At 37.4% G+C, this 15,872-nt stretch overlaps 1 protein-coding gene across 2 annotated transcripts in view; it reads left to right on the top strand.

Moving 5' to 3' along the window:
* NNT (nicotinamide nucleotide transhydrogenase) overlaps positions 1-15,872 on the top strand; it is a 132,564-nt gene that overhangs the window by 36,342 nt on the left and 80,350 nt on the right. For both annotated transcript variants that reach the window (XM_020996674.2, XM_020996667.1), the window contains exon 7: positions 2,317-2,504. In XM_020996674.2, coding sequence (XP_020852333.1) covers positions 2,317-2,504 — 188 coding nt within the window. The remainder of the gene's footprint in view (positions 1-2,316; positions 2,505-15,872) is intronic.

Raw genomic sequence — 15,872 nt, 5'->3', positions numbered from 1 at the left:
TGTACCTAGAGTGTGTCATTGGTGAGATTCAAGCTCAGATGTTCCTGACTCCAACATTATGTCCGTTGTGTCTCATTGCTACACAGTAGATAGCAGCATCTAAGCACTAATGAGTATTTTGACTTAATAATGACTTTGAACTTTGTATAGTTAAAGGCTAGTAATAATAAAAGGTTGAATTCCTATAAATATTTAATTATTTTCATTGTTTTGAAGAGATTCTGGCATCCATGATGTAAGTGCTAACCGTGTATTAGTTATTCATTGGTTTGCAGTCTAATTTTATTGTGAAATTCTTATACATCTCCAATGAGGCAAAGCTTGCTTTTTAGGGTTGGCAATTGATGCAATAATCGATGCAATATAATTGAAGCAATACATAATTGGTGCAGTAATGACAAGAGCATTGGACAATGACAGTTAATCCACTTTACTAACTTCAGATTGGGGATAAGCATCTAACAACAGCAATAGTAACTGAGATTTATTTGTCACTAACATTTTTAAATGTTATACATGTTATCTCACTGGGGTTCACAACAACCCTGTGAGGTAGGTACTGCATGTGTTATTATGCCCATTTTACAGATGAGGAAGTGGACTCAGAGGTTAAATAACTTGTGCATGGTCATATCAGAGGTAGGCTTTGAACTCAAGACTTCCTATCTCGAAATCTAGCACTCTACTCTGTCATAAGAATGTATTAGAAGATAGTTAATATAAGATATTTTGGATCAAAGCTTTGCTATAAGATTGAATATTATACTTGTGCCAGTTAAGGAACTTATGGAACAGAGAGCTCATTGCAAATTGGCATCAGTTCGAAAGGTGTGGCTTATCCAAAAGAAAGTAGAGTCTTTACCTAGTACTTTTTATTGTTAATATTGACTAATGTTTATATTGTAATATTTTGACTAGAGTGATCTGAGAGAGGAAACTGCATCAGTGATGCACACTTTATAAGGTATTTTAAGAGCTTATGTGGTTGCAGGAACTTTTCATTTTAGTGGAGACATGGTAAACAGGTTTGGAAGTTCTTTGTTTTTTTTCTATATGGCTTGATAATTTTGCTTTTGATAGCTCACCTCTTATAAATTGTATTAAGAGTTTTTAATTAAAACACCTAATTCAGTGAAACAGTGGAGGACCAGATAATTTATAGATATAATAAACATTATATATATATATATATATGTATTATATATACATTATATATGGTATATTATACATAGTAACAAAATAAGGAGAACCCTAAGTAATAGAAAAGTTGACAAATTAAAAATCTGCTGGAAGGAGCTCAGAGGTGCATTGAATCTGGCCCCCACTATCTGAATGAGGCAGGAGTTTTGTTTATAGCATTTTTGCCATCTGTTCAGCCAGCTCCTCGTTGAATGCTTCTAGTGGTTAGGAACTTTGCTGCCCTTTGAGGAAGCCTTTTACATTTTTTGAAACTGATGTTTGATAGTTCTTCCTTAAATTGAGCTAAAATATATCTCCCTGTATTTTCTACTTATTCATTCTATTTTTCTCCTTTTGGGGTCAGGCAGAACAAATTGAATCCCTCTTTTATGCAGTAACTCATCAGATATGTTACCTCCCTGAACTTGTTGTCTCATTTATAAAATGGTGATGATGATATATACCTAAGTTTGTTATGAGGAAAGAACTTTGTAAACCTCTAAGTGCTGTATAAAATGAGCCATTATTTTGACTATATTTGAAAGTATTGGTGATGTCTCCTCAAGTCTCTCCTTATCAAAGCTTAACTTCAGTCTAAAAGATGGCAAGGTTTTGAATTCCTTCTTGATTATATTGCTTGTTCTCCTCTGGATGTACTGTAGTTTGTCAGTGTAATTCCTAAAATTTTACTCCCATAAATGGGCATACTGTTGGTCTGATCTGGGCAGAGCAATGGCAGGATTCTTGGTTGCAGTTTTTTTTTTTATCATAGTTTAAGACTGAAATAGCTTTTTGGGCTACCATTTCATGTTGTTGATTCATATTGAACCTGTAGTCTTACGGATGTCAAAGAAATCCTAGTGTGGGTCAGATATTTTTGTTATTGTCAACAAAAATTCTTTGCATAAAGTTATTTTTATTCTTTTCTGGCACATATTTTAAACTTACAGTAATTATCACTTCCCTTTTGGAAAATTATGAAGGGTGTCCTTGTCTGAATATGTCTGTGTAACGCAATAGTTTCTATGTGAATGGTACAGATTTCCATGCCAAGGTCCTCTGATACATCTTTTAAAACATCTTGAAAGCTTACTTGACTTTGACCATGAGTGGTTTGTGTTTGGTTTTCTTCTTTAGAGCTGCAGCTTTGGAGCAGTTTAAGTCTCTTGGGGCAGAGCCTTTGGAAGTGGACTTGAAAGAATCAGGAGAGGGACAAGGAGGATATGCCAAAGAAATGTCCAAAGAGTTCATTGAGGCAGAAATGAAACTCTTTGCCCAGCAGTGTAAAGAAGTTGATATTCTTATCAGCACAGCCCTTATTCCAGGTAATTCATTTGTATAATTATATGTTTTCACTTTCCTGAATCTGTTTTTTCATTTATAATCTTTTGTTCTTGCCAAGCTTCTGGTGATATTGTGGCATTGAACTAGTCAATAATCACAGATTCCTCAAAGATGATTTTGATGTCTCTTTAGGGATGGGAAGAAGTCTATATAACACAGACCCTATTTCTAAGGTGAAGATTAGTTGATTTTCAAGAAACTTGTGAAAACGTAAATTTGGTGGTTTTGCTTTTTCATAGAAGTATCTTTTGGAAAGTAGGTATGCATCTGATATTTATGTGAATATGTGTTTTAATGTATAAATATTTATAAATACTTTTACAGGCACACTATATGTACATATATACATACATATATATGTATATGTGTGTATATTATATATATATACATGCACACACATGCACATTATATATATATATATATATATATATATATTTAACAGGGCAGTGATGATGTTGCCTTGAGTCTCAAAATAAGAAACTAATGTTGCTTATTGCCCATGTTGGCTCTTGGATAAAGGAGAATGTCATGGATGGGGCCAGGGAAAGGCCTCCACATAACTTATTAGTCATATTACTTACCTTAAATCTTCAGATAAATAATTACATGCTTTTTCTTAGTTCTATTCATTTCTTAAAACTTTATTGATGCTTTTTGTGTTTTATGTCACATTCATTTTTGAATATATCCTGCTCCCCTACCCAATAGACAGTTGTGCCCCATGTACAGATGAGCAGGGGCTTTCTTATAAGGGGGAAACTTTTTTCTGGCTAGTAAAAAATAAGGTGGTGTGAAAGTGGGGATGTCTTTCATGTCTGGTGACCTCAGGACATATCATATTTCATATCAGCCATTTATGAGGAGAGTTTCTGTTTTTGAAGGGACTGGAGACAAAGAGGAATGAGTTGTAGGGGAGATTTTATTTTGGATTTCAGATGATGGAAAAAGGAAGACTTACTCTAGCCCCAGAAGAAAATTTGGATGAGAGTACTTTTTCTTTTATGGTTTAGAACCATGGTTATCTAAGGATGGAACTGTGGGAACAAGTTTTGCCAAGTGTCCTGCAAAATTTTGGATGTCATGTTATTGCATATTTTTTGTAAAGTTTTTTATTTTACACTTAAATACAAAATGAAAAAAGAAAAAAAAACATTGCTATGTGCACAGCAGACCATAAGAGGGGATTTGATATAAAACAATAAATTTCTGTTTCAAGAAAATCCATGTAATAAATACTATACACATTATTTTCAACCTTAATAAGTCTCTTATGATTTCTCTTTCCTGTTTACCTCTTCATGTTCCACTTGAGTCTTGTAATTGAAAGTCACATTTTCTATTCAGCTCTGGTCTTTTCATCAAGAATGCTTGAAAGTCCTCTATTTCACTGAATGACTATTTTTTCCCCTGAAGGATTATACTCATTTTTGCTGGGTAGGTGATTCTTGGTTGTAATCCTATGTCCTTTGCCCTCCGGAATATTATCTTCCATGCCCTCCAGTCCCTTAATGTAGAAGCTGCTAAATCTTGTGTTATCCTGAGTGTGTTTCCACAACTTTTTGAATTGTTTCTTTCTGGCTGCTTGTAATATTTTCTCCTTGACCTGGGAACTCTGGAATTTGGCTACAATATTCCTAGGAGTTTTCCTTTGGGGATCTCTTTCAGGAGGAGATCGGTGGATTCTTTCAATTTCAGTTTTGTCCTCTGGTTCTAAAATATCAGGGCAGTTTTCCTTGATAACTTCTTGAAAAATGATGTCTAGGCTCTTTTTTTGATCATGGCTTTCAGACAGACCAATAATTTTTTAATTCCCTCTCCTGGATCTATTTTCCAGGTCAGTTGTTTTTCCAATGAGATATTTCACATTGTTTTCTGATTTTTCATTCTTTTGGATTTATTTTACAGTGTCTTGATTTCTCATAAAGTCACTAGCTTCCAATTGCTCCATTCTAATTTTTAAGGAAGTATTTTCTTCAGTAATCTTTTGGATTTCCTTTTCTATTTGGCCAGTTTTGCTTTTTAGGGCATTCTTCTCCTCATTGGCTTTTTGGACCTGTTTTGCCATTTGGGTTAGGCTATTTTTTAAGGTGTTCTTTTCTTCAGTATTTTTTTGGGTCTCCTTTAGCAAGCAGTTGACTTGTTCTTCATGATTTTCTTGCATCACTCTCATTTCTCTTCCCAGTTTTTCCTCTCCTTCTCTTACTTGCTTCTCAAAGTCCTTTTTGAGTTCTTCCAATGCCTGGTATTGATTCATATTTTTCTTGGAGGCTTTGGATGTAGGAGCTTTGACTTTGTTGTCTTCTTCTGGTTGTATGTTTTGAGATTCTTTGTTACCCAAAAAAGATTCTGTGGTCTGACACTTCTTGAGAGGTTTGCTCATGATCCCAGCCAATTACTTGAGTTACAAACTCTTTATTAAGGTAGAGCTCTCCTCCCAATGTGGAGAATGTACTGTCCCAAGCTTAGGGGGGTTTGTATATCTGTTTTCAGAGATACTTGTAGGGACCTGTAAATTTTCAGTTCTTCCAAGGTGGTAAGATAAAGGGTGAGGTGTTTACTCCTTTCCTGGCCTGTGCTCTGGTCTGTGAGTGACCACAGACATTCTTTTCTGTCTTGAAACTGTGAGAATATCCTCTTCATAGCCACTATAAGGTCCACCACGCCAGCGCTCCTCCTTTCCCCAGGACTACCACTCAGAACTGTGACCCAGATCCAAGTATGGTCAAAGCAAGAGATTCCTGCCTCAGCACTGGCAAAGAGATCCCTGCAATCCCCCTCTGATCAGCCACTCCATTCCCCCTCAGTCTGTGGGCCGGAAGCTCAGGAAGCAGCCGCCACCCTGGAGCCATGCTCAGGAACTGGGGCTGAGACCTAGCTTCTCTCTCACTCCAGAAGTAGACTTTTCCCATTGACCTTCTAAGTTGTCTTTGGCATTCGTGGGTTAAGAAGTCTGGAAAACACCACAGCTGTCTGCGATTGAGTTCTCTGAGGCCTGCTCCAGGTTCTCTGCTGCCTGTGTGCCCACACCAAACTGTGCTCCTCTACCAGCTTGGTGAGATAGACCTTTCTGATCAACCATCCAGGTGGTCTTGGGCTGGAAATTTGTTTTTAAACCACAGTTTGAGTTTTTGGCCTCAGCCCACCTCTGCCTCCTTCTCTTTGCATGATCCTCAATTTGGAATTGACTCTACACACTGTCCTGATATACCCCAAATCGATGTTAGATTGTACTGGTCTTAGGGTTCCTGTATGGTCTCCATTGCCCAAGTGCTGAGCCGACCCTATCTTTTATTGTGGCTTTGACAGTAAAGCTGAATTCAAGGCTTTTAGAGGGGTACTGAGAGTTGCTCTGGTTTGTTTCTAATATTTCTTGTTGTTTCATGAGTTCATTTAGGGTTAAGGTTTCTCTTGGTTCTTCTTGCATTTATTGTGGAATTAATCTCTTTTGTGTTTAACTCTTGGTATTCTCTTAACTTACAGTCTTTTTCCATTGGGCACCTGATTGGCATATTAGAATGCTGAGATTGAAGTCAGGAAGCTCAAGAGTTCAAATGTAGCCTCGGACACTTATTAGCTGTGTGACCTTGGCAAGTTGCTTAACCTCAGTTTCCTTATATGTAAAAGGGGAATAGTAATTACACCTGCCTCCCAGGGTTATTGTGAAGATCAAATGAAGTAACAGTTGCAAAGCACTTAGCATAATACTTGCTATGTAGTAAAATAAATCCAAAAGAATGAAAAATAAGAAAACAATATGAAATATCTCATTGGAAAAACAACTGACCTGGAAAATAGATCCAGGAGAGGGAATTAAAAAAATTATTGGTCTGTCTAAAAGCCATGATCAAAAAAAGAGCCTAGACATCATTTTTCAAGAAGTTATCAAGGAAAACTGCCCTGATATTTTAGAACCAGAGGGCAAAATAGAAATGGAAAGAATCCACCTATCTCTCCTGAAAGAGATCCCCAAAGGAAAACTCCTAGGAATATTGTAGCCAAATTCCAGAGTTCCCAGGTCAAGGAGAAAATATTACAAGCAGCCAGAAAGAAACAATTCAAAATTGTGGAAACACACTCAGGATAACACAAGATCTAGTAGCTTCTACATTAAGGGACCAGAGGGCATGGAATATAATATTCCGGAGAGCAAAGGAGGTAAGATTACAACTGAGTTCCTTTAAACATCCTGAAGCCAGTAGGAGCTCATCCTGCCAAGTAGTAGCAAAGGATAAAGCCAGCTTTCCACACCATCCAGTGTACACCTCTAGACATTTGGAGTTGAGACTGTGTAGTAAACACTAAATAAATAGTACTTTATTATTATTGTTACATTCAGAGTTTTCTTCAGTTTACTCATGTCTCTGTGTTTCTGGATCAGGACTTAGTACTAGAGCCAGATTTTACCCTCTCTCAGTTTGGGTAGATGGACCCTGTTTCAAGTCTTATCCCCTCTGCAGTCTTGATGATGTTGCTGCAGTTCTAGATTAGATGACTGGCACCAGGTCACCAATGCCTGGGCTATGAAAAATATCCTCTGTGCTATGCTGCAATCCTGGCTTTTGACTCTTCTTTGTTTTTAACCCACAGTTTGAGTTTTTTGGCTTCAGCCCACCTTTGACTCCTTCCCTTTCCATGATCCCCAATTTCAAATTGACTCTACACACTGTCCTGATATACCTCAAATCGATGTTACATACAGCCTTTCTTTTTGTCAGTCATCTACTTGGAGTAAATACTTAGCAGCACAACTTCTTTGTGAAAGGGCATGGATGTTTTAGCCACTTTACTTGCTACTTTATAATTTAGGCACTGTGTAATTCCAAATTTCTTTCCATTGTAGTTATACTGATTCTTAGCCCTCCATCTGTTGGTGCTTTAATCTATTTCTTTTTCTACAACCCTTCCAATACTGACTATTCCCATTTTTTGTCATCTGTGCTGTAGCTTTTCTTTTGATGTGTACTCTGTTGACTGCCCATAACTGTCTCACTTGGTTGCTAGTACCCAACTCTAGGGCTTTCATCTTCTCCTTAGGGTACTGAGGGCTGTATATGATAAATTAATTTGTAATTTCTCCTTCTTTCTTTATCTGTAAAATGAGGAATTTGGAGTAGTCTCTTGCGTCACTTCCAGCTCTCCATCTTTGATCCTGTGGAGGAGGATTGTTATCTGTCAGTTACACTTATTTATACCCTTAGATTTAGAATTGGGAGGTACTTTGGAGGTCATGCAATACAAACCCCCGTTTTGTAGATGAATAAATGAAGAACAATGGAGGTTAAATGACTGTTCAAAATCACATTGTAATAAGTGTCAGGAGTGGGATTTGAACTCAGGCCTTCTAACTCCAGAGCTAGTGCTCCTACTGTATACCATATTGCCTCTCTTCTGTTAAGTAGGCAGTGACATGAATGACATGAGCAGGAGTAGTTTGGGAGCTTGTGGAGCAAGCTACTAATGTCAGTAATGGAATTCAAGAAGCATTGGCTAAAGGTCCATTTTGTGTCAGGCCTACTAGGCAATGAATGGGGATACAAAACCAAAATCAAAACTGTCCCTGTGATCAAGGGGCTGGCCTTTTGCTGTGGGGAAACAGTATATAAGGAAATTTGAATGTGGATTTTTTTTGTTTAGTTGTTTTTTAGCCGTGTCTGACTCTCTGTGACCCCATTTGGAATTTTCTTGGCAAAGATACTGGAGTGGTTTGCCATTTCCTTCTCCAGCTCATGTTACAGATGAGGAAACTGATGCCAACAGGGTTAAGTGACTTGCCCAGGGTCACACAGCTAGTGAAGTGTCATTTGAACTCAGGAAGATCAGTTTTTCTGACTCTAGGCCCAGCACTCTATCCACTGCGCCACCTAGCTGTCCTAAGTAACTTTCAGAGACAGGAAGAATGAGAGCACTAGCAACTAGAATGTGTGTACTCATGTGTGTAATGCTCTAAATCACTGTTGATTAGAGAAATGCAAATTAAAACAACTCTGAGGTACTACCTTACACCTCAGATTGGTTAATATTACAAAAAAGGAAAATAATAAATATTGGAAAGGATGTGGGAATATTGGGATACTAATGCACTGTTGGTGGAGTTGTGAACTGATCCAGCCATTCTATAACAATTTGGAACTATGCCCAAAGGGCAATAAAACCATGCATACCCTTTGACTTAGCACTACCCCAACTAGGTCTGTATCTCAAAGAGATTAAAAAAAAGGAGAAAAGACCAATTTATACTATGTTATTTATAGCAGCTCTTTTTGTGGTGGCTAAGAATTGGAAATTGTGGGGATGTCCATTAACTGGGGAATGGCTGAACAAGTTGTGATGTATGATTGTAATGGAATACTGTTGTGCTATAAGAAATGACTAGCAGGATGCTCTCAGAAAACCCTGGAAAGACTTATATGAACTGATGCAGAACCAGGAGAACATTGTACACAGTAACAGCAATATTGTATGAGGAGCAGCTGTGAATCACTTAGCTATTTTCAGCAGTACAGTGGTCTGAGACAGTTCTGAAGGACTCATAATGAAAAATGCTGTCTGCCTCCAGAGAAAGACTGATGGAGTCTGAATACAGACTGAAGCATATTATTTCTCTCTCTCTCTCTCTCTCTCTCTCTCTCTCTCTCTCTCTCTCTTCTTCCACAAAGTGACTAATATGGAAATGTTTTACATGATTGCACATATATAACCTATATCAAATTGCTTACAGTCTCAGGGAGGGCGAGAATTTGGAAGTCAAAATAAAAAAAATTAAAACTTTTTATATGGAATTGGGGAAAATATTATTTTTAAAAAGAAAGAATTCCTAGAGGGGGATGGTACTTGAGCAGAGCTTTGAAGGAACCTAGGGATTTTTTGGAGCTCAGGTGAGAAGTGAAGTACATTGCAGGTGTGGAGTCGTCTTCTGCAATAGCATGGAGGTAGGAGATAAAATGAGGAAATGCAAACAGAATAGTGTAGTTGGAAAGTAGAATGTGTCTGATAAGTAATTTTTCAATTTAAGAACTGACTTTCAAGTTTGTATTTTATTATGAACTTTGCAATCATCAACAACCATGAGCATTTTAGTATACAAAGAACAAGATTGAATATAAAAACGTGAACTTCCATCATATAGAGTTTTTTTTTAGGAAAAAGTCACAAGTGTGAAAAAAATTTAACAAAACTGCTCTATTTGTATCCCTTCTGAATGTTTTTTTGTTTTCTTTCGTATTCCCCTGAAAATTCCTCCTCCTCCTCCTTCTCTCTCTCTCTCTCTCTCTCTCTCTCTCTCTCTTGCTTTCTCTTTCTTTCTCTCTTTCTCTTTCTCTTTCTCTCTTTCTCTCTCCCTCCCTCCCTTCCCTGCCATCTTCCTAAATTAACCCCTTATAGCAAATAAGTATAGCACTGAGCTTGTTTTGTCTGTAAGGATGATGTTTCCTTTGGCAGTGAGGGTAGCTATCTGGGAGAGGGGAGCTGGCCTTATTTCACAAAGCCAAGAAGGCAGATCTATGGATCATGCAGTGAGAGTCATTAAAACCATCAGCATGCCAGGATCTCTTTCCTAGCATAAATGTTCCCACTGATTTTGGGAGGAGGGTAGGTCTGTAACATTTTTACAACACTGGTCTCCTCCTTCATTCAGTTAGTGAAGATGACAGCAAAGGAGGAAGTCCCTTACTATAGTTATAGCCTCTTGGGGAAGCAGCTATGGAGAGAGGATTTTTCCTCTGACCATGTTTTTCTCACCAGTGATACTTTAGTTCCTGCCTTTCATGCGAATTTCAACAAATATGCTGAATATCTTTATTCTATAGCGTGTAGCCAGGAGGGGGAGCTAAAAGTCTACAAAGAGAGCTCATAACTTTGGTGAGGGAGTTTGCACATAAAGTAAGTCTTTGTTAATCCAAGTCCTCTGAAGACAGAATCTGATTTGGACATCTATAACAGTATTGTTATTGATATCAAAAAGTTAAAAGTAAGTAGTGTCACTTGAGACAAGTGCCTGGCATGTTATAAGGTAATGTAGATTGTAGACTAAAGGAAAATAGCTTTAAATTTTAAAGTATTGTATAATTTTAACTTTTATTAATTTGAATGACAGGACTCTTTGCCATGCACCTTACTTTGGATTAATCAGGTTTTACTATAGAGTATATAAACCATGCCATTAGAAGGACCTGAAGATGTGAATGGGATTATTCCTCCAGTAGTACAGATGCCAGCCTATCCATAGCTGTGCGGTTATTGTTCTGTGCTTGATTTTAAATTCTTCAGAGATCTCAGCATGCTGGAATCCTTTCCCTGTGTTTCTGAATAGTCTATAGGTACTAGCGTAGTACTTCAGCTCTTCACCTGTTACATCTTGCTCTTGCTGAGTGAGTGGCCCGTCTTCTTTTGCAGCTATATATTCTCTGGATGCCTCTCTCTGCATCAAGTCATAATCTAGCAACTTACTTAAACCTGCCACATCTCTCATTTGGCTTTTAGGTCAACTTGTGTTTTTGATTTGTTAGAGATTGTGGAGTTCCATGATTTGCACCCATGTAGTATTACTAGAGGAGTACTTTTGTTAGAAAGGTGAGGTTTTTTTCGAGATGCAGCTTGGAATTATTTGGAAGCACTCTAAATTTTCTCAAAGGCAGTTTAGCCTATTGTTTTGCTCCTGTTCAGTTCTGGGCTCTCCAGTTCATTTTCTCTCTGCAGTGCCTGTCCAAGGTACACACTGGTATTTGTTGACCCACAGACTCAATGAGCTTTCCTTCAAGCTGCACATCTTTACACTGTAAGGACTAAAGCTTCTTTGGTAGTCAGGGTACCAGTTGGGAGACAATAGTAATTTTTTCCTCATTTGTTTTTTCCTTTGTGTTATTATTCTTGTTATTAAACGTATCTGTTTTAAAGAGGTATTCTTGATATATTGTTTTTATATCACTCATTTTCCAGTATATCCTTTTCTCCTTCCTTACCCAGCAGCCATCCATTGAAACAAAGAATAAAACAACAAAGGGAAAAAAGTAGTTCACCAAAGCCAACCAATACATCATATGGTATATGTAGTAATTCATATCTATAATTCTTTATCTTTGCCAATAAGGCAGGGTGATACATTTTTTTTCTTTAACTTTTCTCTAGGGCTAGAGTTTTTTGTCAGTATAGTTTTTCAGCCTTTAGTTTGTTTCTCTCTCTGTCCTTGTCTCTCTCCAGCCCTCTTCCTGACCCTGTTCCTCTTCTTCTCCATAGTCCTTTCTATTAACATTGCTGTAATTGTGGTATATATAATTTTCCTATTACTAATAGCTTTACTCTGCATCAGTTCACATAAGCAGATCTCTTGAGCTGTGACTGATCTCATTAAGGAGTCTAGTATTCTAGGTCTTAATGCAATCAGCAGTATGTCATCTGTAAACAGAAGTATCTGGAGGACCTCACCCTCCATAGGGAATCACAGTATGTCTTCTATGATAATGGCAAACATCCTTGGCAAGTATATGCCTCCCTGTTTAATGTCTATCTTGATGTTGACAATTATTTTTGTGTTTTTTTCTGACAAGGAATCTTATGTGATTTTTATATATGCATGGGAGTCAACATTTTGGAGGAAAGCCTTTAAGTCTGCATTTTGTTCTATGTGTCAGATGATTTATATAATCAGAAAAAAAGCCAAGTTTATCCTTGAAACAAAGACTCATCTTTTCAGCACCGATATTTTTTGCAGTGATGTTGTATGGCTTTAAAGCATGGAATACCAGAGTCTCCAAAGCAGACACTTCTGGGTTAATGTATAGACTTGTGGTGGGTCTAACTAGTCTGTAGCTTATTTCAGTTCAATAATTGTGCCCTTGAAAAAACATTAAAGATATAAGAAGATGAATGATTGGAAAATCAGGTGTCCAAGTCATGTAGTGAGAGTGAATGATATGCTAGAGACAGCTGGTGCCAGTGGAATGTTAGGAGACCCAAAGGAAGACCTGTAGCATATTGTCTGATCCCCTGTGGTGTATAGCAGTTGTACAGGAAATAAGTCTGGGACAGGGTGTTATGTGTACTCTTGGAGAAAGTATGGCCGTTGACAAGATTGAGATTTTGTACTGTGGCAGAAAGTAGCTAGATTTGGCGTCAGAGCAGAATACCTCGTTTGTAATGTTGGCTCAACCAAGCACGAGGTCACTTGTTGTGACTTTGAGAAAGTCACTTAGGTGACTTGTAGATCGTAGTTTCTTTATCTCTGAAATGAGGGGATTGGCCCACATGACCTTTAAGATCCTCTAAATCTATGTATGGAAGAGAATCGCTGCTAACTTTTAAGATTATTCTGTGTCTGGCATGGATTTCTTCCCTGTGTACTTGGCTGTTCTTTTCCTTCCCATCTTCATTTTTAGTGCTATTTCCACTTGTTCATATAGCACATTCTTGGACTCAGGGGCTAGAGTCCAAATATGCTAATTCATTGTCATCAAAAATGATAATTGTTTGTTATAGAAATGCTGACAGCTGTTTTGTTTTTCACTTCTCCTTTTTTCCTGTTTTCATCTGAAAATACTGTTGAGATGATCTGGCTCAGTTTGGTTTCATGTGAAGTGGTCTGATGTCTCTTTTACCCTGGCACTGCTTTTCACAGTTTTGGGAGGTGATGCCACTTGCAGTCTTCACCATAGTTTTCTCTAACATTTTGCAAAAGGGGAGAATTCTGCATGGCTTACTGTCCATTATGCTTCTTTTTTTGTTTACTTCTGCTTCATTCCTTTATCTTTCCTGTTCCTTCTCTCCCTTCTTAAGCTTTGTTGTGACTTTCCCTTTTACCTCTCCCCTATTTTGCCTTTTCCTCTGCCAACCTCGGCTTTTCAGTTGTGTTTGGGCAACTCAGGGGATTCAAAAACCTTGCTTAGTTAGCTCTGATAGTAGAACTTGGGGCTAATGTCCCTGCTGTAGGAAATCCAGACATTCCTAGGGATCATTTGTTTAGAAGGAAGTGAGCTAACCTACTCACATCTTCAAAACAGGTGAAGTACCCTTATACTTATGTGATTTAGTACTTGCTATAGATTATCTGACAAATGACTTTTTTTTGTAGAGTAGCAGGGGTTATTTTTTTTTTACCTCATTTCTCCAAAGATTTTTATATCATCCCAGCTCTTCTTTTTATTGCACAAGACAGTGGTTTCTTCAGTGTTTTCTTTCTAAAAAAGTCTTTAATTTTTTGTCATATTGGCAAATATCAACAAAAGTATAATGTGACGTTACAAAGCTTAGGGATTTTGGCAGCAGTATTGAATTCACTGTATTTAAACACTCCCTATTTCTTTTCACTAGTTATTTCCTGTGACCATAGTAACACTTTAAAATATCATGTAAGGGCAGTGGTATGAGAATTAGTCTTTCAGATTTTGAGGTTTTGTGACTTTGTGCTTAGTGGAAAGAATATTGAGCTTGTAGTAAGAAGACCTGGATTTGAAGACTAGTCTTCAGGGGCCAGTCACTTGAATTTGTTGAGGGCGGGAAAGTGTTTTCTTGCCATTTCCTCACTTATCTTGGGTTTCTAATATCCTTTCAATTCTGACTATTCTTTTTGGCTTACATTTTGCCCAACCAGTAGCCTTATCCCTTCCTTGTTCATCCTTTGCTTCCAATATAATTTAAAGAGCCCTTTCTTCTCCATTTCCCGCCCCCCCCCTCATCTTTTGTACTTAGTAAAATGCTCAGCTTGCTCTGGAGATTAGTTTTCCTGATGCTTTTAGGGGTAGAATTGCGATTCTTTTGTATTCTTCCTCAGTTACCTGCCCTTGCTTTCATCTTTCCTTTAAAAGTCAGAGCTTATAAATATGCTTCCTTTCTACTTAGATGTATCTTTTTCTTCAGTGAAATAATTTACAATTGCATCATTGGAATCTTATTGAGATCCTCCAGTTCCTTTCAAGCCAACTATCTTGTTTCGCTTCTCAGTTTCTTGTGATCCATTCTTCTGCTATTAAGGCTCATTTTAGACCATACCTAGAATTACCCTTCCTTAAATTATGAATTTTAAGATGAAATAATAAATCTTGCCCCAAAGTTTCTTTGCTTCTATGTCCCAATCAGCATCACCTTTTAGGTCAGACCCAGGTAATCTTTGTTGCTTTCCTTCACCTTCTGAAATAGGAGACTATTCAACAAGGCAAGTTAGTAATTTTTCATACGCTCTTCTTTTAGTGCAGACCTCTAGTAGATTTCTGACAGAAGTTCCCTTCACAACTACATTCTTATCTTCACTTAGCTTTGTTATTGGTCAGAAACTTGCCTTGCACAAGTCTTGTACAAGAAACTTGCCTTCTTCCACATAAGGTAGTATGGATTATGATTTTTCATCACGGTATTCTTCTATGTTCCTTCTTCAATATTCATAGTATAATTTTCATCTACTTCCTCCCTTGGGTTTGTAATTTACCACAAATTAGCATATCTGCTTGATTTTTGAAAAGATATTTATCCATGTTTGCTTTAATTACTGTATTGAAAGTTAATTATTACGCATTCCTAACTTTCTGAATTTCCTAGGTGTTGAGTTACATCTCCCCCCGCCCCTCCAATTTGGAGAAGATATACCAAGCCTAATGTTAATGTTCATCCAATTGCCTTTAACAAAGATAAGGTATTTATTAGGATTTGTTTCAAGTCTTTCTATTCAAATGGGAATTTTTAGTAGTTGGCATGTCAACATTTCTTGCTTTTGAAGTCCTAGGGGTAATAAATTGATCTTTAAACCATTTATAATTTATTTCCCTCCCACTTGATAGTGTTTTGTTTTTTCCAGTTACATATAAGGATAGTTTTCAACATTTACCTTTATAAGATTTTGAGTTCCAGATTTTTTTCTCCCTCTCTCCTATGTACATGACTTATGTGTACAAAAGAGAATAGTCTTTACAGAATATTAGAGAATATTCTTTACAGCCTTCTGGAGATGGAAGGGAGTGCTTTGGTCTTCTAAATTCGGATTAAGGTAATAGTTTATTTAGCCCCTTCTAGTTTTTCCTTTTTTTAATAGGAAAAGTCTCATCTCTGACATATGTTAAGAAATTCCCCCTCCTTTTGGGGGTAGGTTCTGGGATGGTGACTAGTCAGGAAGAAGATATGAGCTATTATCTTTCAGATCTAAGTTGGAGAGCAGTTATTAGTTGCAAGGGTAGGGAACCTGCAGCCTTGAGATCACATGTAACTTTCTAGGTCCTTGGGTGTAGCCTTTTAAATAAGTCCAAGTTTTACAGAACAAATCCTTTTATTAAGGGTATTTGTTCTGTGAAGTTTGGATTTGGTCAAAGGGCCATACTTGAGGACCTAGAGGGCCACATGTGGCCTTGAGGCTGCAGGTGCTCCACCCCTGG

The sequence above is a fragment of the Phascolarctos cinereus genome, unplaced genomic scaffold (genome assembly GCF_003287225.1).
Source record: "Phascolarctos cinereus isolate Bilbo 61053 unplaced genomic scaffold, phaCin_HiC Scaffold_4;HRSCAF=312, whole genome shotgun sequence".
Lineage (NCBI taxonomy): Eukaryota > Metazoa > Chordata > Mammalia > Diprotodontia > Phascolarctidae > Phascolarctos > Phascolarctos cinereus.
This window is presented reverse-complemented; position numbering and strand designations above follow the sequence as displayed.